Source organism: Eulemur rufifrons, chromosome 2, assembly GCF_041146395.1.
Source record: "Eulemur rufifrons isolate Redbay chromosome 2, OSU_ERuf_1, whole genome shotgun sequence".
NCBI classification, from domain to species: domain Eukaryota; kingdom Metazoa; phylum Chordata; class Mammalia; order Primates; family Lemuridae; genus Eulemur; species Eulemur rufifrons.
Genome location: NC_090984.1, coordinates 99,630,053 through 99,654,179, shown reverse-complemented (window position 1 = coordinate 99,654,179; position 24,127 = coordinate 99,630,053). Strand labels below are relative to the sequence as shown.

Here is a 24,127-nt window from a genome sequence, read left to right as displayed (position 1 = left end):
TATTCACTGTTGGGACACAGAGTGGACAAATTGACATAAGTTATAGGAAGGTAGATTTTGATTCAGAATCAGGGTCATGAATCTCTTTATCACAATAAGAGTTGGCCAACAGCGGGACAGTCTGTCCTGTGACCTAATGAGTTTTCCACTGCAGGGAAGGTTCAATGGCAGCTGCAGGTCCACCTCTCTGAAATGCTGAAGGGAGAGCCCTTCCCTGGGCAGGCTTGAATGGCCACAGTTCAGCTCTGGGTAATAGAAGAGGAAGCCACTCCAGTTCTTTTCTTCCCCATTTCAATTGCTGTTCCTACCTCATATCACCCTTCCCTCTCTTTTCTATCCCATTTTATCTTGTGAATGCTTAATAGCTCTTGCTTTGTCAGAGATGTTTAGAACACTCGGTGTCCACCTGCTGAACTTGAGCAATGTGTATAACAAGCTATTTGTCTGGCATCTGCCGACCACATAGGCATTGAGCCCGTCATGCTGGATTTTTCCACGGAGCCAGTTCTCCCAGCAAGTGTGTGAGTTTCTGTGTGTGTGTATGTGTATGTGTGTGTGGGTTCATCATGCTTTTGCTTGCACGTGAGCATGAGTGTTGTAACTGGAGTCATAGCTCAAAGTAACAGAAAAGCAGTTTGCTCAGTGGGGAATGTCACTGGAGGGGTGGCGGTGGCCTTGGTTACCAGGGAGGCCTGGCTTCCCCTCTCCAGCCTCCTGCTTCCTTCCTTCATCCCCACTCCTAGCCCCAGGCTTACTCCTCAAGGTTAATTTCCCTGACAGCAGCTGTGACTCCATCCTCCTCTCCCCCTTCCTCCACCACCACACACACAGGCTTTGAGTTATGTGCCTCCTGTTCTAATGAGATAAACAACACAAGTCTCACGAGGCCCGGCTCTTCCCTGTGTAAGTGGAACTCCAGGGCCGAATGTGTTGTTCCTGGGAAGGAACCCTGGTGCCTGTCAGCCTAGCGAGGAGGGCGAGGAAGGGGGCAAGGAGCCCCTAGAGAGTTCTTGGGGCCATTTGCTTGTTGAGACAAGGTGGATTGAAAGCAGACATCAACAAGAAGCCTGTCTTCCCTCCTTGTGGCTAAAGGACCAAGCAGCAGCAAGGTGGGCAGGGTAGGGGGGGCCTTGTCACACTGTATACCACGTGGGCATCGAGTCCAAGACTTGTCTAGGTCAGCTAACTCGTGATGATTAACAACTGTCATTTGTCATCTTCATGGTTATAAAGAGCTTCCTCTTGAATGTAAGCTAATCCCCATGACAATCCCTATAAGGTAGCTATTATTAACTCCCATCTTACAGGTAAGAAGACAAGCTCAGAAAGGCGTTAGCATATTTCCCAGGATGCATATGCTTTTCCTCTGCACTATGGAGCTTCCCCAATCCACCAGAAAAAGAATGAAACAAACAGTCCCCTCTTCTGGACATTCAAACTGCTTACTAAAATTGACTCTCCCAGAAAAGTGGGCCTGCAGCTACAAGGGGAGTGGCCTGAGGCTGCCTTCAGGCCACTGACCAACAAGCACAGTGACTACTGTCTCAGGGAGGACGTAGGAGCTGGACAAGTGTTGACCGTTTTGAACTCTTACTGCTTGGATCTTTTGAGAGCGCTGGTCTGGACTGATTCCTTTTTGCTGACCTGCTTTTGATCAGGTTGGAAATACTGTGAAATAGCCTATATGGCAAGAAGGGAAGCTAAGGCCCAGAGATTGCCATGCTGGGGTGGGTGGGGTGGGCTCTGGGCTTGGTTCTGAGCCCCGCTTCTAGAGTCCCTCTTGGATGGATGGTTTGGGTGTAGGTGAATGAATCGCCTGGAGTCAGGAACAGCAGGGCCAATGGTCATTCAATTCTTGCATTTCTGAGTCTGGCTCTGCTCTGGTTTCTAAGAATCAGAGGGAGAGGGATCAGAACCTCCAGCTTATTCACAGTCTTGCAACCTGTGGGAGCAGCAGCATTAATAAAGTGATGCTTAGCACTGAAAGAGACCTGAACATTTTTATTCCTTTAATGCTGGGATAGTTGACTCTGCTTCAGACCCAACCTTATACAAGGGTAGAATGACAGTTGAAAATGAATGAATGGATATGTAGCAATGAAACTTTTGTAGATTTTCTCTGCAAAGGCAAAAAATGAAGTCAGTTTCCCCTCTTAACTTCTAAGGGCCCTAAAACAGAAGACAGCAAATGAGAATTGAGTCCTGATGTCTTCTGAACCCCGTGGTCCTAGGTGTGTACAGTGATACTTTCACGTGAGGCTCTCTGCATCTAACAGCTGTAACGTGCCACATGTACCTACTGCAGACAGTTCTGACTTTACAATGAAGCTGGAACATATTCATTCAACAGATATTTAGTTTGGTTCTTCTTTGTGTCAGGCATAGCTGTGGTTCTGGTGATTCTGATTAGAACTGGACAGAAAAGTCTTTTCACTCTAGCAGGGGTTGGTTGGCTTGCTGGTTTATGATGGGGGATGTCAGACAGTCTTTGTAGACTGCAAATCACCGAGTCAGTGTTAAGCACCTTCCTCTTCTTCCCTCAGCCTCCACCCCTGCCCTTTTCTCTGGGACTAGACTAAAGTTTAGTGCGGAGAGTCCACGTCCCTCCAAAGCCTTTGACTGTCACATTATGTGCCACAGGAGCCACAAAAGTGTTGTCCGATGGGGAAGAAGGCTCCCCATGGGGTGCCTGGCATGACAACGATGCTGGTGGTGTCAAAGGCCATACACAGGTGGAGACTTGTTGGGAGACAGTGTGCTACGTAAGCCCAGCCACTGGACTTCTGCCCGTTTCTTCTTGTAAGGCCCAGGCAGGTAGACAGGGATCTACAGGCATCCTGGCTCTGTAGACCGTGGAGCCTGACCACCTGTGTGACCTCTCCTGGAGGTCACACAGGGCTTCCTTTAGCTGCATTGAGCTGCCAGCAGCTAACGGTGGATGGGAGAAGCCAGTAAGTATTTTAGATCTGGTTTTCTTGGTTCAGTTTCCTTGAAATGCTTCTCACTCCCGGCTGTCCATAGGGTAGGCCAACTGACTTCTGTTGCTCCACCTTGAAGGAACCTGCTTAACCTGGATCTGGACAGAGGGGCAGTAGATGGGCAGCCACTGCCTTGGGAACACTTTGGTGTGGTTGACTCTGGGAAGGTTCCTCTTGTAGTCTAAATGTCCAGCCGATGTTCTCCCAGGCCAGGGGAGCAGAACTGGCTTTGGTAAAGATAATGGCTCCTGTTGGCATGGGCTTGCTGAACAGCATGGTGGGGCAGACAGAGCAAGGGCCCTGGGGTCAGATGACTTAGATCAGCTTTGGCTGCACCATCAACCAGCTGTGTGACCTCGACAAGTCACTTCACCTCTCTGGGATTGAGTTTCCTCTCATTGTGAATGACAGGGTTAGTCAGGGTAGTTTCCAAGGCCCCTTCCAGCCAGGAGCCTTTAATCTTTACATTGTCTTTGTCCACAGGCCTTGCCCCGGGCCAGCTGTATACATACCCTGCCCGCTGCTGGCGCAAGAAGAGACGATTGCACCCACCTGAGGATCCAAAGCTGCGGCTTCTGGAAATAAAACCTGGTCAGTGCCCCCTGGATCTTGGCTGGGCCCATGATGGAGGAGGCGGGGAGGGCTGGGCTGGGCCCAGGACAAAGCTGGCTTGCTCCTTTGTCTGTAGAGCTAAGTTTTCCAGGAGAGAAAACATGTCCACATGGAGCTCAAAGGTGTGCCTCTGTGCCTGCTTTTGTGTATAAACATGTTCACCTGGGTTTTTCTCCCCGCTGGGTGTCTCGTGCCTTCCCTTTCCTTTTGTCTTCTCTCTTGCCACTCCCCGGGAGTAAAGCCAGCAGCAGCAGGGTGGGATGTTCTAGAATGACTTCCTTTCCCAACAGAACTGAAGGAAATGCAGCTCTTTGGGTCATGTGATACCTTCCTTGTGGCCTCAAGTAAAGAAACCTTGTCCCAGGTTGTGTGTTTCTGAGGGGAAGAGAATACACCACAGACCCTCCCGTCCTTCGCCCTGCGTAAAACTCTGGGGCATCTTGCCTGGAAAGGGCCAGTTTGCTAGAAATTACACTCACCTCTGATGCAGAGATGAAAGAGTTTGAATTCATAATTTACCTCTGAGTGATGCAGATTCCTTGTGGCCACACAGAAGGAATTGGTGGGTTTATCTTTACACTGATCTGTTATTCCACTTTTGACTACATGGCTGTCTTACACTACCTGCCTGCATCTGGCTTGCAGCAAGGCTGAGTGATTGCCCTGGGCCCTTAGCTTTAAGGGCACCTCTGTTTTGGGGGGTACCAGAGCTGGGATGTGACTCAGCGTGGTGGGAACAGTGCTGCTCGGTGGTGCAAATACACGGTTGACATGCTCCCTCCCACTGTCACCAAAGCATTGCAGACCAGTGGAGGCTGGCTGTCACGTCACTCTTTCCTTTCCACGCTGACCCCTTAGGCCACGTTTGCTCTGCAAAATCTCTACCTACAGTTGTTTGGAATGTTTTCACTCACAGTTCCATGGTTAAGACTGTTTTAAGTGTTTGCTTTAACTCAGATTCACTTGTGTAGAAGTTCTATTTGCTGGGTGTGAGTGGGGACTAGATTCTTCAGTGTGTTCCATCCCACCCCAGCTCTCCAATGTCCTTACACAATTTCCAGATCCTCGCAAGTACTCCAGGGTGATGACTGAGGTTGTCTCAGTGCCACCGCGATGCAGGTTGTAGAAGATCCAAGTCTCCTGGAGCAGCACGATCCGATAGAAATATAATGCAAGCCTCAAGTAGCTGTACGTTTTCTAGTAGTTATATTGAAAAAAGGAAGACAAAACACGGGAAATGAATTTTAATAACACGTTCTATTTAACTCCACATTTAAAAAGTATTATTTCAGCATGTCATCAATGTAAAAATTAGGAGTAAGATCTTTTATGTTCTTTTTTTTTGTTTCTGAATTCCAGTGTGTATGTTACACTTCCCCATGTCTCATTTTGGACTAGCCACATTTCAAGTGCTCCATAGCCACGTGTGGCTGGTGGTGGTACCCATATTGGTCAGTGTGGTTCTAGAACTATACTCAAAGTGTGCAGCATCACCTGGGGCTTGTTAGAGATGCAGGATCTTGGGCCTTGCTCCAGACCTGCTGATCCAGAATCTGCATTTTATCACGATCTCCTGGAGTACAACCCCAGAACGCACACTGAGGTGTGACAAACACTGGTCTCAAAGGCTGATGGTAGCTGGACTGCAAGACCCATTGGCATGACTGTGAGGATCTAACAAGCTATATGTAATTTTCTAATTAATATTTTTATATATTTATTTTATCTTGAGTAGGTAATACAGTTACATGTTTTGACATTCAAAAGATAAAAAGCATATATTACATAATGAAAAAGAAAACCCAGTCTCCCAAAAAGTAATCAATGGTACCAGTTTTTTGAGATTCCTTCCAAAAATAGTCTACCCAGGCACCAGGAGTTACATCTGTCTGATTTTCCCCTCCTTTTTTTACACAGCACAACCACCTTGGATTTTGCCTTTTCCACTGAAAAATGCACTTTAGATAGTGACCATAAAGAGTTTCCTCATTTCTTCATTATAATTACATAATACTCCATTGTATGAATGGTACCATTCATACAATGAATGAATTTGTTTAACCGAACTATTCCCAATGTTTGTCTCTAATTTTTCCAGTTTAACCAGTTTCCAGTTTTCCAGTTTAACCATGCAATGAGTATTTTGCATGTATATGAGGATGTCTCATAAGTAATTTGTTGATTTTTTTATAAATACTTGCCACTAATTTTAAATTATTAGTCTTTATTCTTAACATTTACATAAAAAGTCTTTATTAAGAACATTTTATATCAGACTAATTGGGTCTTCTTTCATAGAATCAAAGATGATTAGCACTATAAAATGCCTTAAATGTCATTAGCTTTAATTCTTTATTTTATTGAGGTCCAGACAGATTAAGAAACTTGTTCAAAGTTACACAGCAGCATTTCTTGTGGATCCAAGAGAGACGCCAGGTTGCTTGGTTTCCTGGTTCAATGCTTTTTCTCCTTCTTCATGCTGCTGATAGGTATGTTAACTTAAAGAAACTTTAGCAAGGCCTTTTCTCTTAAAAACTTTATTTTATGATTATAAAACTAATACATATTAATTATTAAACAAGGAGATAGTTGGAATTCCTTCAGTCATAAATCTTAGAAGCTCAAATCAAACTAGCCTAAGCAGAAAAAGGGAAGTTGATTGATGTAACAGTAAATCCCAGGGTTTCTCTGGCTTCAGGCATAGCTGCATCCAGGTGCTCAAACATTGTAGTGAGGGCTATATGTTTCTCTCTACGTCTAACACTACACTTTCTTCCCACCGTGGGGCAGACAGGGTGGCTGCCGGCACTTCTAGACTCAACATGTGCCGCACCCTTCAACAGCTGTGGCAGAGAAGTCCCAGGAAGGACTGATTATTTGGCTGGGTTTATATCTTTCCCACAAATCGCTGCCACTCAGGGGATGGGACACTCGATTGAATAATAATTATTATCAGAACCAGTGTCTCAGTAGCACATTGTAGTTTACAAAGCCCTTTACAAAGCACTTTCTTTCATATCACTTACTTGGTCCCTATCCTTAGCCCAGGGAGGTAGAGAGAGGAGGATGAAAGTGTTAGAAGCCCATTTTATGGGGGAGGTAAAGCAGGCTGTGGGCAGAGCCAAGAAATCTGCTGTACTGCTTGTGTATTAGAGAACCAACTATCCACTGTTAGTGGGACTAAGGCAAAAAACTACGTCATGAGTGTTTGATCCTCTGTCTACAAACATTTCCTTTGGGCACGCTGGCCTCCCAGCGTTTACACGTTGCCTATGGCTGAACATGGAGCAGCTGCCTTCTCAGCTGGCTTTGGACCTGCCCCATCCTCGGGCCTACCATGACCTGCCAGGGCAGGGAAAAGGAACCCCAGGGCTGGGGGTTTGCTATAGCCAAGTCTCTACTAGCACACAGTGTCTGTATCTGTGATCATTCGAAAGGTCGCCTCAGCTTCTGCTCCAGGCGTGAGGCAGAGCATCTGTACCAGGTTCCAGGTAAAGGCCCAGCCCCAGAGATGGGCAGGGTCCTGGGCAGGGACCCTCTCTGGAGAGACAAGCTCCATCCTTTGTGAGGATGGGCCCTCTGAGGTGCACCCATATTCCATGGTGGGGAAAACTGGGCTCCCCCAGGCAGGTTCACTCCTCCACGCCAGCACTCAGGTGCTGAGATATAATAAACAGCCAGGGCTGGAATAAATAGCCTTTCACATGACAGAGCTCCTTCTCAGATGCACTTGTTCCTCTCTTTGGGTAAGCAGACCTACTGCTAAGCCTACTAAAAGCACAAACAAAAAACAAAACCCCAAAAGCCTTTGGCCAAATGTTTGTCATTTCCCGATCCTGTTCTGAGTCTGTACCACCGGGGCCAGGCCTGGCTCTCAGAATGGACCATCACGCCAGCCTGCAGCTGCAGGTGGTGAGCGAAGATGCCCTGGGAGCGCCCGGGAGTCAGTGATAACGAGCTTCAGCCTGGTGCCTCGCAGCAGTCAGGGCCCATCTAGAGAATGCAAAACAGCACAACTAAAGAAACCACTCTCCTAGCAGGGATACAAGTTTGCATTTGAATTTTTGTACAAGCCAAAATTTCAGAAAAGCACCTTCATCCAGGGCCTCGGCTAACCCATGTGGTGCATTTGTGCAAAAGTAGAAGGCAGCAGCCCCTCTGGGGAACATTCACAAAATCATGCCCCTTTGTTACTAGAGCAAAAGCTGGACCTCAGCCCCTCCTCTGCGCCCTCGGCGGGTGTCCCTGTGCAGGCACAACCTGTCCACCTTCCTGAGGCTCTGCCCACATCATTCATAAATTGCACAGGGACATTGGAGGGGGGGCGGTATGTCCTCCCTAGTGACTTATTTTTAAATGACTATCTCTTATTTTTATTCCATTTGACTTGAGTTCAAGGAGAACTCAGTTTTTTGGTTGATACTTTTAGTGTGACTCAGAGTAGAGTCACTGGCCAGAGTCCCTGGGGAACTTGCTGCAGATTCCTAGTAGGTGGGGGCAGTCAGCTGGGTAGACTGAGGCTTCCCAAGGACAGAGAAGCAGGGGAAGGAAACAGATGGAGATGGAGGGAGTGGCTAGGAATTGGTTGTAACCTTTTTGAAGGACAATGAAAAGTACCTACTAGTATTTAAAACTCGCATACCAAACTCATATACCTTTGACCTAGAAATTCTATTGCTAGGAACTTAGCCTATATATATGTGTGTATATATATGTGTGTGGGTATATATGTATACACACACACACAGACACAGACACATATTCATTCACTACCAGAAGGTCCACGTATAGGGGACTAGTTAAATATATATTTTAGTACATTCATAGAAGAGAATACTATTTTGTTTTTTAAAAGAGTGAGTAGAAAAAAATGGAAAGATGTCCATTTGCTAAGTGGAAAAAACCCAGCAAATCACACAACATTATATATAATCCTCTTTGGACAAAACTTGCTGAAAATCAGTAATCAATCTGTCCATCCTGGGCTGAATCTCTTTAAATTTATGGAAATTACAAAACTGAGTTTATGTTGAAAGAAAACCAACCCACCCACCTACCCTTTGGCACCCTCTACCTCCCAGCCCCTGAGGGTGCCTGTCCTTTCCTCTCTCTGCCTCCCAGCCTCCTGGTGTGGGCCCCCCTGAGTGCCCATTGGCACTCCCCAGGAATCTAGTTATGTCTAGGACTCCCGAAGTCCCCCCAGGTTCTAACATCAGCACACCCTGACATGTCCTCCTCTCTTTGGGGGAGGGGAGAAGAGCCTGCCTGGGCTGAGAGACAGAGACCACTGGCCTCAGCAGAATTGTCTCTAGGCACGAATCTCCTTCCACGTCACACTCTCCCACGGACAGCGAGGAGATGCCACAAGCAATTTATCATGCCGACACTCAGCTTGTCCCTCCCGTCTTGTGTCCCTGCCTGAGTCCAGCAGTGACAGGCAGCTTTCGGCAGCAAAGGCTAGAGTGTCACAAGGGTTAGAGTCTCCCTGGCCCCAGGTCTGCAGAGCTCTGTTAGGAAACCAGGTCAGAGCAGAGGGAGGGGGTGCAGGTTCGGGCATCTTGAGGGCCCTTGGAGAAGGTCTCAGGACAGGGCTGCAGAACCCCACCCGCTTCTGGCTCAGTGCCGCCAAGCATCAGGTTCATCTAGGATGAGGAGATGTTCCAGGGTGGGGAGTGGGGAGGTGGGTCTTGGCTGCCATTGAGTCATTTGTCCCTGGGTGAAATTACTCCCAAGGGAGTGATGCCCCAGGCCTGCTGTCCTCATCCCATCTTCCGCGCTGTAAATGTGCTGTCTCTCCTGTGTTTCTTTACTACTTGCTGAAAATAAAAATCTGTCTTTGTGAGGGTGGGAAGGGGCTGAGAACTAGGAAGAGCCCTTTGGAATTTGAAAGCTTTCTCAGCGTCCCTGGACCTATGTGTTTCTCACGCCAAACATCACTCCTCCAATCGGTCTTGAATAAACATCTCGCAACCTCCTACTCGCCTGGGCGTCTGAAGGACAACACACACAACATTATTTCTCTCCGCTGACTGACGATCGAGTTCAGTGTCTCCTGCAGCTTGCACTTGGCCACAGCGGCAAACGCAAGGTGTTTCACGACACAGACATCACAATTCCTACAACGTGAAGGCCTGGGCAGGGGCCTGGGGCCAGTGAGGGGCCTCCCCTGGACTGTCTCCCCAAGAACAGAGCTCTGTCCTCAGCAAGGGGGAGCCGAGCCGGCGGGAGAGAAAGGTAGATAGTAAATACCCCCCAGAAGGCCCTGAAGCAGGGCAGGTGCTGGGCAAAAGCCAGCTGGTTTAAAAAAGAGGCCTTTAACTTCACTTTTTTCTTTTTGAAGGAAGAAAAGACAAAGGTTGGCAACAAACTTTTCCTTGTGTCCCTTTGGATTAAATGCTTAGATCAATTCAGGGTTTTAACCCTAAACTTTCGGTCCCCATGGTCTAGGACAGACATTATCTTTGTTTTAGAGGTTGGGACCTGCAGCACAGAATTGGGAAGCTAATTTTCAGGGGGCAGCATGGTGAACCAAGGAGAGAGCCCCAGGGAGCCTATTAGAATGGGCGCCATGTTGCCTTGCAGCCCACACACGCTTCCATCCTGGCGCTCTCAGGGCTTTTACGGCAGGTGGTCCTCTGGTGCGTGAGTGTACCTGAGGCCCAGTTGATCCCTTCCGCTCTGGGACACTCGGGGAACAGCACGGCTCTTTGCCACTTTTGCCAAATTCCAAGGGTGATGGGAGGGAGCACAGCCAGGAATAGGGTTCTGGTTCTTTCTCTTGGTTTGTTCCTATTTTTGGCAGCCCTTCAATGACGGGGGATGAATGACCAGGATGATCACCCCTCATCACACGCTGTTGGGGAAAACTCGACCAGGAGGGCACTGAAGGAGGTGGTCGCTTAGGGTGTCCCAAAGCAGGGAGGCCATAAGCTGGCCAGCAAGCAAGGCACGGGGACCCTCAGAGGGATGTCTTCCAAGGGGGTGGTCCAGGCAGAGGGGCCTGAATGTCGCCTGCTTGGGCAGGAGCAGAGAGGCCTGCTTGGCCTGCCTAGGGTGCTGTCCCTGCCACACTGAACTGCCAGAACTCTACAGATGGGAGCAGGCTGCGGCCAACTTCCCCAGCTTTTGAAAATCCTGCATCTTAATTAGTTCCCTACTGCTTTTGTACATGGCCCACATTTTAATAGTCCCCAGGCTTCTTCCACCATTTGCTCTCTGATGTTCGGTGTGATTTCTCTTCTCCTCGAGACAGTGCCCCTGGCTCCTCCGACACCCTCCCAGTCCGGGAACAACTTAGGGAACGCCGATGTGCCAAGCATGTAGCCTGAGATTGATGAGCCTGTCAGCTGGCTCCCTCTGCCCCCGGCCCTCCCCCTCTGCTGAGTGTCCTCAGACGCATGAGCCAGGCGGGGTGGGCAGGATGGGGGGAGGTGAGGGAAGGGACCCTTGGAGCCTCGAGCCAGGTGTGAGCCAACGGGCAACGTGACCTTCTCCCGGCCTGCAGAGGAGTCTGGCTGTGTCCTTCCGAGGGGGGAAGGACGCTCCGGCTCCCACCCCCATCTGTCAGTGCTTATCTGTCTCTGTGCGGGGGGGTTGCCTGAGCTTGGTACAGCTGGGAGAATGGATGCCTTCAAGTGCATCGGGGGGAAATGACCAGCCATTTATCTCTTTCCTGCAGTGTCAGAGCCTGCAGCCATCCATCTGGAGGCCTGCAACGGCAGCTTCTTCAGCTCTTGTTGGCTTCGTGAGTAGGGGAGCTGGAGTGAGGTGGGCAGGCCACTCCAGCCCCCACTCATGCTGCGCCTGCCTATGTGCTGGAAGTGACCTGTACCTCTGCCTTCCTGGCAGTCTCAGGAATGGAGGCAGGCTGGGGGACTGAGTCAGGATGTCCTTGGCACTGCGTGTGTTCTGCAGGGCCCTGGGAGCTTGGGCTGGCAGAGGAAGTGGGCCACAGATGGCGTGGCCAGGGCAGCGCATGGCCGCTGCTGAGTGTCCATGACTGTGCTTTGCAGTGGGACCCAGCAGAGCCACATGTAGGGCTTGGGTTGTAAGTCTGAAGGATCACCCAGTTACACCATTGCTCGTGTACGTGTGTCTCACCCCACTGGAAGGTAGGCTCTTTGAGGGTGACAGTTTCTTCATCTGTGTCCTTAGCACCCAGCCTGAGGCTTGGGACCTATTAGAGCATTGACAGTAAAGGTTTATTAAAGGGATGACAAAAGAGATGTGTCTGGTATTTGATCTCAAGCTTGGAGAACGTGACTTAGCTCTCATCATCTCTGTTTCATAGATGAGGGAGACTGAGCCGGAGAGGAGAGGCCTTGGGCCGCTGAGCTGGGCTTGCCATCAGTTCCCAGCCTGGCCTGTGGGTCTCATCAGAGTTTGACCATCTTGCCTTTCTTTGGTGTGGGGTCGGAGGGGCCTTCCCTGTGCCAAGTAGCTGTGCTCTGCAAGAGAAGAGGCACCAAGCAGGGATTGCAAGGCTGAGGTTCAAGTCCAGATCCCTCTACTCACTGGCTTTGTGATTTGGGGCAGTTACCTAGCCACTCCTGCCTCGATTCTCCATCTGTGAAATGCGGACTGTGGTAGTTTCATGGGGTTATTCTGAGAGTAGTGTGGGGTGGGGAGGGAGGGCCTGGTTAGTAAGAAGCACCATGATGCTGCCTCCACACTGCCCTGCTGGTGGGTCCCCGCAATGCACTGTCTGTCCCCAGCACCAGTGATGAGCTCTCTGCAGACAGCTCACTGCCCAGCTGAAAAAGTGTGTGCCATCTGGCCCAGAATGGGAACGCAGTCTTCCTCAGGGTCTTTTAAAAGGCCCCAGTCTAGTATCTTATACACTGAGGAGTGGAGATCAAGTGCCTGGCTGTGGGACCCACCTATACCAGAAGCACTGCCTGCACGACCTCACCTCTGTGTCCCAGAACTCAGGCCTCTGGTGCCCATCTCCCAGGGCAGAGAGAGGAACTTGGACGGCTTCCTCTGTGCGTTTATTACACCTGTTAGCCTCTGGAATGCTAGGCCACACCCATCTGCCTGGGTCTTATTTTCTATCCTTGGCCTTGGCTGGTCCACTGTCTTCGTGGAGAGCCATTCCTCCGTGGACTCACCCTGGTATGGCTCCACACCTTTGCCCTTTAGCATTGGACACCTGGCCTCTCCTGGTTCATTGTGTTAGGAACCCCCGTGCAGGGGCCAGGTGACTGCTCTCCAGTGTGTGCTGACCCCTGGATACATCTGACACCTGAAGCCCCAAGGACAGAGCTCTATCCTCATCATGCACAGCCCCCTCCCAAGCACCAGGCTCGTAGGTGGGGCTCCGTACATACCGCAGTAACTGCTAACTGGTCACGGCGCTTCTGCCCTCGCCCTCTTCAGTTAATTTCAGAGTGATTCTATTAATATATAGGCATCATCTTGTCATGCTTTGCTCAGAACCTCCAATGGCTTGCCATTGCACCCAGGGTGGAAGCCAACATTCTTGTAGGCGCCTACGTAGCCCTTCAAGGCCCCTGTAGCTCCCGGAGCTGGTCTCCTACCATTCCCCTGGCTCACCCTGCTTCAGGCAGACAGCCAGCTTCAGGGCCTTTGCACTGGATGTCAGCGCGGCCCCCTCCCTCTCCTCCTTCGGGCTTGTGCTTTCCTGGCCGCATTTAAAAGTGCAACCACCCTCTCGCCACCTCAATGTGCCAGCCTCTCCTCCTCTGCTCTGGTTTTTGCTCCAAAGCTGATTGCCATCTGTCATACCAAAGGTTTCACTTGTTTACTTTATGTGTTGTTTCTCCCCTACTAGAACATAAATTTCTATGAGGGCAGGGAGTTTTGTCTTTTTTGTTCACAGCTGTGTACCCGGCACCTTGAACAGAGCCTGGTACATAGTATGTGCTCAATAATTACTTGTCAAATGAAGGAATAAAGCAGGGCATCTTCCACTGCAGTTCTGCCATGATTTCCCCCCAAAGATGCAGGAGCAGTGCCCACCCTGGACTGGAAGTGGGGCAGCATCTCGGCTCCCTGCTGAGTCTCCTCAGGCTCTTCTGTCCTCTCCACTGCCCGATATTCTGCCCCTTGGCGTCCATCCTCCCTGGGCCATGCCCGTGCTGGGGAAAACCGTGCCTCCCCACATGGTGGTCTGAGAGTGTCAGAAGGTGAGGGGTTTTTGCCGACAAGCACAAGGAGAGGGAAACCTTAGGAGGTGAAAAGAAGGGTGCTCACACTTATTGAGCGCCTGCTCGTGCCAGACACTTTGTATCCATTACCTCGTGTGGCCCTGTAAGAACAGCGGGAAGTGGGTTTTATTCTCCCAGTTTTGATGATAAGGAGATCAAGGCCAAGTGTGTGGTTTAGGGCAGTAGAGCTGAGATTTCACCCCAGGGCAGCTTCTTGCACTTTACGGTTGCCTGTATTCCCTTGAACTATGTATTTTTATTTTTTATTTATTATTTTATTTTCTCTCCAGCTTTATTAAGGTATAATTGACAAATAAAAATTATATACATTTATGGTGTAGAATGAGATTTTTAAAATATATGTTTACATTGTGAGATGATTAAGTGAAACTAACATACCTATCACCTCATATATTTGTCATTTTTTTTTTGTGAGGAGAACATTTAAGATCTCCTCTGTTAGCATTTTTTAAGTATATAATACTTTTTTTTTGAGACAGAGTCTCGCTTTGTTGCCTGGGCTAGAGTGAGTGCCGTGGCATCAGCCTAGCTCATAGCAACCTCAAACTCCTGGGCTTAAGCGATCCTACTGCCTCAGCCTCCCGAGTAGCTGGGACTACAGGCATGCGCCACCATGCCCAGCTACTTTTTCTCTATATATTTTAGTTGGCCAGATAATTTCTTTCTATTTTTAGTAGAGACGGGGTCTCGCTCTTGCTCAGGCTGGTCTCGAACTCCTGACCTTGAGCGATCCACCCGCCTCGGCCTCCCAGAGTGCTAGGATTACAGGCGTGAGCCACCACGCCCAGCCTATAATACATTATTAATAGCTGGAGCCACCATGCTGTACAGTAGACCTCCAGAACTTCATCCTATCTCACAGAAACTTTGTACCATTTGGCTGACATCTTCCCATCTCCCCACCCACTTGGAAATACTTCACCCACTCCATCCATTCCCACTGTCCTTCCCCCACCCTCCTGCTAAGCAGCATTTACTTGGTCTGCTGGCCGGCCCAGTGGTGAGGTTCCTTTGGCAGTGTGGGTGTTTTTCTGTGTCTTGAGTCAGCGATGCTTATCTGGTCCTGACATCTGGATGCTGGAACGCACCCTTGCGTGCCTACGTAGGGGTGAGAGGGTAGGCACAGCGGAGGCCAGGTGGGGGAGAGATCAGTCCTCCTGTCGTGTGGATGTCTGGGATTCTAAAATAGGCAGTAACAAGGGCCTGTAGGATGCAGCCTGGGTGATGGGTCCTCCATGTGAACCTCATCTATTTTGAGCTTCATGAGTCACAAAACAGGGAGTCAAATGCAGCCAAGAAAGTGGCACCCCTAGGAAACAAGCAGATGTATTCCTGGGCCTGCCACCATTGTAGAAAATCAGGTTTCTGGTCTTCCCAGTCTCTCCCCTGTGAGGTGAGAGATTACAATGCCCCCCTTCCTTTTCCCTCCTCATGAGCCTGAGAGTCTGATGGGGATAAATGAAATAATGATTCTTAAGCTCCTTGCTCGTTGGTGTAAATTGATGTATAAATCCAAGGAAATATGATGAGCTTAACTCCTCAAAATAATAAGCACCCAGAAGAGAAAACTGCACGTTTATATTTTTAAAGAAAGACTAGAGGCAGCTAAAAAAAAAAAAAATCGAGCACTCACGATCTAGCAGGAGCATTCTTTGCCATTGTCTGTGGGATTTCTCCCTCCCGTTTGCACTATAACTCTATCTCCAGGCCCCTGCGTCAGAGGGAGCCCGTGATGGATGGACGGATGGATGCGCCTTGTCGGGGTGTTTCACCACAATTTCCCTTGGGGCAGTCTGTCTGTTGGCAGAGCACAGCCTCCCGAAAGATGGTATCTCTTACAAACTTGACAGCTAACAGACAGCTCCTCTCTTTGTATATTTCCCCAAAGAAGAACTGTCTTAATCTGTTTTCTATATGGCATATTTTATTATAATCCATATATGACTTGCAGGTTCCCAATCCTCCATCCTGAGCCAAGTAACGAAGGAGAAAGAGTCAGAGGCTCTGTGAGCCTGTGACATCCAAGGCGTTTGCATTTTTAAATGACCTGGGATTTAATTACTCATTGTGCTCCCATGTTGCACTTTCAGACTCATCTCGCCTGCATCCTATTAATGAGCTCGGTGGCTCCAACAACCCAGTGGAAGCTTTTCTTTCAGTGCGTTGGGTGGCAGGCTTGGGGCACCTGTGTCAAAAGCTTGTGGCTTTGATCTGCACCCGAGAGGATGGCTGCCCTGTCTGTAGTCCTGGAGAGAAGAAGCCATTGCTCTTAACTGACTTTTTTTTTGCTTTGCTTTTATTTGTGTGTGTGTGTGTGTGTGTTTTAAGACTTTCTATGCTTCAATCCTTGTTTGTCTAAGAGGTTTTTTTCTTATTTGGAAACCGATTTGCTTCGGTTTGCACAGAAGCTGTCTCTGGTGTGATGGATCGTGCTGGAAGTCACCCAAGGAGTATCTCTGTTCCCAATTAGAAGTGGAGGCAGAGCTGCTTACAGAGGCCCAGGGAGGTGGCTGGCTTGGGTGACAGCTGCTGCCGCTCTGGAGAGAGTAACGATCCATGAGTTTATATCCATGTGTATAAAATCAGGCTAATTTAAAGATGAATTATGTGTGTGTTTTGGACCATTTTCTTTTAATGTTAAATGTTTGATGGCTCCTGTCAGATTATGTGGTCCCCAAATTTGTGTGTGAGCTTCAAAAGGAGTATACTTTTAAAGAATTATTAAATCCTCTATCCAGATGAGCCACATTAGAATAAAATTAAATCAGTGAAATCCCTAAGGGATCAACAGGAGCGTGTCTAGGATGTACATTGTGCACGAGCTTGGACCTGTTACCCTTTCCCCCCCTTCACTCTGGGGCCTCCTGTGGTCAGGAGCCAGGAAATGCACCCTCTGCTGGTCTGTAGGGAGGGGTGGTAACCCTTTCACTCTGACCTTATAAGGCTTACCCATAGTGCTTTGCAACTAGGGTTTGCCAGTGGTTAGCTAGAACGCTGCTCTTGGAATGGTGCTCTGCTGGGAATTAAGTTGGCAACATTAAAAACCATATTTAAATTCTTTCCATTTTTTTGGAAGCAAAAATCATGGTAAATGTTACTTTTAATGCCGTAAACCTGAGCTGTCGAATACAATAGCCACTAGCTGCACGTGGCTGTGGAGCACTTGAAATGTGGCTAGTCTGAGTTGAGATGTGCTGTAAGTGGAAAATACACACCGGACTTTGAAGACTTAATTCGAATAAAAGAATGTCAAAGTTTGCATCAATATTGTTTATATTGATTTTATATTGTAATGGCACTGTTTTGGAAATACTGGGTGAGATAAAATACATTGAAATTAGTTGCACCTGCTTCTCTTTACTTTTTAAAATGTGACTACTAGAAGGTTTAAAATTATATGAGCAGCTTGCATTATATGTCTGTGGGGCGGTGCAGCCGTACTGTTAAAATCAGAACCATTCAAACTCTGATAACAACATCTAGCATTTGTAGGGCACTTACAGTGTCCTAGGCTCTTTTCCTATGTGATCTAATTTTGAATCTAAAGTTTTGAATAGAATAAAACAAATAAAAATTGATTTTACACCGTTTCTCACACTAGTTTGTGTGTGTGTGTGCGTGTGTGTGTACTTTCAGAGTTTCTTTATGCAGTGTGATTCTTTATACCTTGTGTGATTCTCACATCAACACTATGAAATAGATACTATGACTGTCCCCATTTATCACATAAAGAAACAAAGAGTTAGGGTAAGTGAGTAGCACAGGGCCCCTTACTAATAAACGACAAGGCTAGGGTCTGACTCCAGGGCTGTCTGAGAGCAGAACTGACATGAGCCAAATATTTTGGTAAATAGGGAAGAATGATGCCACTAAATGCCGCCGTGACCCTGGGAATGTCTCTATCACTTTCCTCATTAGGGGATTGGACTCTAGATGCTATTGGAGATCGCTTCAAGCTCTTTGGGTGTAGGAGAGCCCATTTTGATTCTGTTTTCCCTCTTAATTCTTATACTGTGTCTACCTGGTAAAGTTTGAGTAAAGAAGACCAAGGGAGTAGACTGAATTACGGGAAAGCAGGATGGAGGCATATTTAGTAGGGGAGGAAGAAGCAGCAGGAGAAGGAAGAGGAGGAAGTTCAGAATTGATGGGAAGTCCTGAATGGGGTTGACACTGATGTGGAAGTGCGAACACCACATGGGGACAATCCTATAGAGGGGAGCCCAGAGCCATGACACAAACCTGCCCTCGGCCTCAGCCAAGATCTGCCTTTTATCTTGAAATATAAAAACTGTGGAGAGAGTCTAGGAAGACAATGAAAATACACAAAGGTTTGGAAAAAGACTTTACAAGGAAGGACCACAGAGAGGCAGGGTGGAGTCCATACAGCCTAATCAGGTGAGTGGACTTGGAGGCCGACTGAGTTCGAGGCTGGACTTGGCCCCTTACCAGCTGTGTGATATTAAGCAAGTTCTCAGCCTCCCTAAGTTGCACTGCCCTCATCTGTGTAATGGGGTAGCTGTGCTCTTGGCTGTGGTGGGGATTGAGTGATACTTAGCAATAATAGCTGCCTCATTTCGAATGTTTACTGTTTGCCAGGCCCTCTGCTTGAGTACAAATGTACCAAAGCACAGTCGGGTCTCAGCCCGGGCCTGCCAACTACTAATACGATGTGTGGGGGCTCTTGTCATGATCTCAGTGGCATCTTGAAAGATCATTTGGCTGCATTCTCAGCGTGCTGTGTGGCTTTGGTGAAGTTACTTAACTTTTCTGAGTCTCAGGGGACTCATTTGTAAAATAAGGTGATTGAATTAGATGATCTGTAAGGCTTTTTCCGGCTCAAAAATGCTGTGAAATTCTGGACATAGGATTTAGAAGGCTACTGGGAGGTACTAAATATGAACTTCAAATATATATGTATGTGATTATAATAGGTTTGAGAGATGGTGGTCAGCTGTTCTCTTTTGACTGAGGACAGAACATGAGGCAACACATTTTAATTGTTTTAGATTAGGCATTTAGAAGACTTTTCTGACTTGGGAGAAAAAATAATATGTCATCAGAGCAGGCTGTGGAGCTGCACACTCTGAACTCATTAAAGCAGACAGTTGAATATTTTTCTGACATTCAGCTTAAATATAACTTCATCACCCAGGCCTTCCCTGCTCCCTGCTCTAAAGTGGACTCCCCCACTCCCACCAGCTTTATTCTTTCACATCTTACCCTGCTGTTTTCTTCCTTAGCACTTATGACAATTCGTAATTGCGTCTTTGTTTTGTATTTAGCATTTAACGTCTGTCTCTTTAGACTGTAAACTGCCTAAAGGCAAGGCCTGTCTTTATTTGGTTCACCTCCTGTGTACCAGGTGCCAGCACAGCAATTGTCACTGGCAGGTGCTCAGTAAATGCTTGTTGAATGAACAGGTGGATGGATGCGTTTCCGAGGTGTTTGGTTTAGTGGTAGTGCTCCTTGATAAGAGGTAGATCCTTTGCTCTCCCTTTTTGGTAAGAAAAATCTCAAAGACTCTGTCTCTCAAGGTACTTTAGATACTGTCTCTCCTTCCCCCCTTCCTTTTCTGCGGCTGGTCACCCATGGGTGTGCGTGTCTTCGGTTTTAGCGGGATGTCTGAGTGCCCCTTCCTCGTGGATTGGTTAGCCTATGTCTGTTTCTGCTGGAAGGAATGGAAAGCGTAGGTAGAGTTCTGCTGGGGTCAGGATAGAGCCCAGTGGAGCAGAGATTGCTGGTGCTGCTTGTTTCCATTTGCCCTTCCAGATCTGCTCCTTGTCTTTCTTGATGCTTCTCTGTGTTCCAGAAGCTGACCCTGGTGGGTTGCAGCTCCCTTGTCCTCTGGATTCCAGTTAAGGTTGGCCACTTGGAGAGGACATAGCAGGGAGATGGAGGATGGGAGGAGAGAGCAGTGGGGCTGTTGGTTCCCTTGGTTCCCTGTCTTCTGGGCTCTGGTGCTGCAAGCTTGGGCCCCAGGGCTCTTCTATGGCCATCTTCTTGCAAACACTCTCCCTCTTTCCCTCCAGGAATAGCAGTGATGATGGCTCTACACCCATCCCTCCCCTGGGGCGTTTCGCCATACCTCATTGGTTCCCTTACTTCCCCGCCCCTGCCTCTGTAAATAGTCCTTACACTCAACTGTCAATTCCCCCATAACAGTGGGCCATTTGTTTCCCTGACTCTTTCCAGGGCATCACTACATCATAATTCTTGCACTCTTCTTACCTGATGTAGTGGAAGGGACCATATGTCTCAGTGTGGCAGTGGGGGGACGTGTGAGGTACAGGATCAGAGGAGATGCTGGAGAAATATTTTGTAGGAAATCAGAATAGATCACTGTACCTTAGGTTTCTAATTTAAAAAGACGACCCCCTGTCAGGTTAGGTGTTTGGGACACCTTGAGGAGGGGGTCAGCTCCTTTCTCTGGTCTCTCACTGGCAGGGCTGACTCTGGCGACCACTGCTCAGCTGGCCCAGTGACCTCAGGCCCCAGGTAGCCGATCAAACTCCTGATGTCTTCAGAAAACCGCCCTGGTTACGTGGGCCCTGCGGCACCCGCTCTGCTGCCCCGGGGCCTGTTAGGCATTTGCCGGGCTCCTTCCCTTCCCTTGGCTTCCGAGGCCTCCGTGTGAGTCGGATAAGAACAGCCTCTCTGAGGCTGAAATAGCCTTTCATGGAGCAAAGCAGAGCTGGGCAGCCAGCATGGCCCAGGGGAGGTCACGGCATTGCCAGACAAGAGCTGGACTAGAGGGAGGGAAGGAGGACGATCGAGGCCAATGTCGGTGTGCTGCTTGAGAGTTTTCAAAACACTTTCATGCAAATGGATGCATTTCCGCCCCACAAAACCACCTGTGAGGTTGGGCGTTGTTATCCCCACTTTACAGATGCAGAAACGGGCTCCAGGTTCCTTAATGCCTTGCCCAACGGCACACGGCCGGGGAGGCAGAAGCAAGACTGTGACTCAGGCCGTGTGAGCCCCCATCACCCGGCACCTTTCTGCTCTGCCTCAGCTTCCTCTGAGGGTGCAGGCAGGGTCAGAACCTGTCTCTGGGGTTAGGAAATGGAGATGGAAAACTCCACTCAGCCCCGGTTTTCCCATCCCACCAGGAGGGGAGAGCACACGCTATCTCGAGTCCCACCTGGGAGCTCTGGTCCCTGCGTGCCCTCGCTCGAGGACCGTCCCGCCTGCTTCTAGCGGCCTGACCTGCCTTTCTGTCTTTGTTTGCAGAAGTGGAGCTGCCCCTGAAGAAGGATGGCTTCACCTCGGAAAGCACCACGCTGGAGGCCTTGCTCCGCGGTGAGGGGGTGGAGAAGAAGGTGGATGCCAGAGAGGAGGAGAGCATGCAGGAGATACAGGTATTTCTGTGCCTGCTGGAGGACGCTGCAGAGAGTCACCGTCACTGTGGGGCTTCCCCAACTCCAGCACCAGCTCTGCATCCTTCTCCCAAGGGCCAGGGCTGCATCTCAAACTGCCTTGTTTCTGTTGCTGGGAAGCTCACAAATTCTTTTCTGATTTAACACGTCCTCCTGAAGAAGTCATTCTTCCCCTCAAATCTGTTCCTTTCCTATGATCTCCTTATTTATCCATTCAAAGTGTCTGTTTACTGAGCCTACTGAGTACCAGGTCCTGTGCTAGGTCCTGGGGGCACATGGCGAACAAAACAGAGTGAGTCCTCACCCCCGGGGAACGGACGGTCCGTTGTGCAGGCTGGAAACGCTGGGTGTCTGCAGCCACTGGTGCCACTGAGGCCTGCTCAGCCGCCCCTCCCTGCACACACCCAGCCCGGCCTGGCTCACAGACCGCGCCGTCCTCTCCTGGTGGCACCCACTCATCCCTCAGCCCGTGCAGTCACGACCCTCCAGGCAGGGACGGATGCTCTGTCCCTGGGCGGCCACCACTTCTCAAGCCCTCAGTGCACAGGTGATAACAGGGTGCACCTACCATTCCTCATTTGTTACTTGTCCTGAATCCCTATCATCTAATACAATGCTTGGCGCAGAGCATTGTAATAATATTAATTAACACTAACATTAAATAATAGTATTAATAATTCAATAGAATTAAATTATTAAAATGAAATATTCACATTAAATTTATATTATATATTAAATTTTTATATTTTATGTTATAGACATTATGCAGTCATTAATTTCATATTCAATTTAACATTTAACATTTAATACATTAATTTATTAACATTATTAATGATAATATTATAATACCTTTTTGGTTTGCTTGCTAAGTACCACAGTCTGTGAGTTGCATCGAGTCAGGGACTGGGCTGCCGTGTTCACCACCACGTCCGCGGGGCCTTGCACGCCCAGCACAGAGATGGGTCTCAGTGAAGGAGTCGAATGAATCAGGGAACGTGGCCTCCTTCTGTGCCATTGCTGTGGGAGCAGAATGCTCAGGTCTTTCTGTTTAGTTGCCACAACATGGCTGATGTTTGTTCCCTCCGCTACTTTCCATGAGCTACAGCCTGGTGAGCGTCCTTGTTAACTGTCACCTTTCCTCATCTAGAGGCCTCGGAGCCATCTTTGACTCCTGTCTTTCTCTCACATCCAACATCCGTTCATCAGGAATCTTGTTGACTGTGTCTTCGACATAAGTCCAGTTTTCCCCACGTCCACTGCTGCTGCCCTGGTGCAAGAGGCTCTCATCTCTTGTGTGAACTGCTACGATTGCCTTCTCAGTGGTCTCCTTGCTAACACCCGAGAGGGAGCCCCCACACGTGCACAGCCTCCCCCATTATCAGCATCACCCACTGTAGTGATTTGTTACAATCCATGCGCCAACAGTGACACATCATGTCCACCCTCAGTCCGTAGTTTCCGTTCGGGTTCACTCTTGGTGCTGTGGATTTGGACAAATGTGTAATGGCACTATCCATTGTCACAGTGTCATACAGAAGAGTTTCACTGCCCTAAAAATCCTCAGTGCTCTGCCGTTCATCTCTCCCTCCCCTCTAATCTTTGGCCACCACTGATCTTTTTACTGTGTTTAAGCTTCCTCTCCTTCTTTTCATGGCTTGATAGCTCATTTTAACGCCCGATAATATTCCGTTGTCTGGATGTACCATAGGAGAGGGAGCTCTTTAAAATTCAAGTCAGTTCCTGTCATTCCTGGACTCAAAACCCTGCCATGGCTCTGTCATCTCAGAGTGAAAGTTGAGGCCCTCTCATCAGCCTCTGACTCGGCTCCTTCCTCTTTTCCTGGCTGATCTGCTCCGGGTACCCGGACCTCTCTTTTTTTTGCTCGTAGGACACACCAGGCACATCCCAGCCTTCGGGCCTTTGCTCTGGCGTTTCCTCTGCCTGGAACGTCCTTCCCCAGACGTCTGCGTGGCTGTCACTCTCACCTTCTTCAAGTGCTTGCTCCCATCCCACAGCCTGTGCCCCGCCCGCCCTGCTCTCCTGATTCCCTCACTCTGCTTTTCGTGTCTTCTCCTTGCTCTTCTCACCATCTCATGTACGTTGTAATTTACTTACTTCTTATCTTATTGTTCATTGTCCGTTTTCTTCCAATAGAACGTAAACTCCTCAAGGTCAGGAACTTTTGTCTACTTTGCTCACTGATACATCTCAAGCACCCAAACAGTGCTAGGTGCATACTAGGTGTGCAATAAAGATGTGCTGGCTGTATGCATGGCGAACAGAGTCCAGTGGGTCGTCCCAGTTCTTCCCCTCTCTGCCATGTCCTACTTTGCTAGCCGACCTTTTGTTCTGGAGCTAAAAACCTTTGGTTTCCTACTAAATAAATCCAATATGATGAGCGTGACCTTCCTGGGCCTCCCCTCTCTGCTCCTAACCTAGTTTTCAGGCTTATTTTCCACTACTCCTTCACTCCCTCTGTTCTTCAGCCTTCTTCCCTCTGTACCTTTGGTCATGCTGTGCCCTATATCTGGCATGCCTTTTCTTCCATCTCCACGTGTACGAATTCCACTCATCTTTTAGGCTCAGCCCTAGTGCCACCTTCCCTATCACGCCCGAGGGATCTCTTCTTGCCTCTGGCATTTAAGATACCTACTGTTTTCTTCCGTGTGTGTGTGTGTGTGTGTGTGTGTGTGTGTATTTGCTATTCATGTATTACTCCCCGTTTTTGGACTTTCAGATTTTGTAGTCAAGATCTGTTATCTCTGTGTTACCTGCTAGAGTTTATTTATTTATTTATTTATTTGCTCAGTTTGTGTAATTTAACAGAATCAATGAATAGAACCGACCCTTGATACTCTAGGGACATGTGGCCCTTTTCCTTTAAAGCTGGTGGTGGGTTTAGGTTCTTCTCTTGCAGCGCTGGGCCAGTATATGGGTCATCACTGTCCTTTCATCATCATCACCATCATCC

General features: G+C 48.6%; 1 protein-coding gene across 1 annotated transcript in view; it reads left to right on the top strand.

The window, feature by feature from the left end:
• The window catches only part of DPF3 (double PHD fingers 3), a 185,436-nt gene that overhangs the window by 112,453 nt on the left and 48,856 nt on the right, over positions 1-24,127 (top strand). The window contains 2 exon segments of the mRNA XM_069465092.1: positions 3,462-3,569; positions 21,011-21,138. Of these exon segments, the coding sequence (XP_069321193.1) occupies positions 3,462-3,569; positions 21,011-21,138 (236 nt within the window).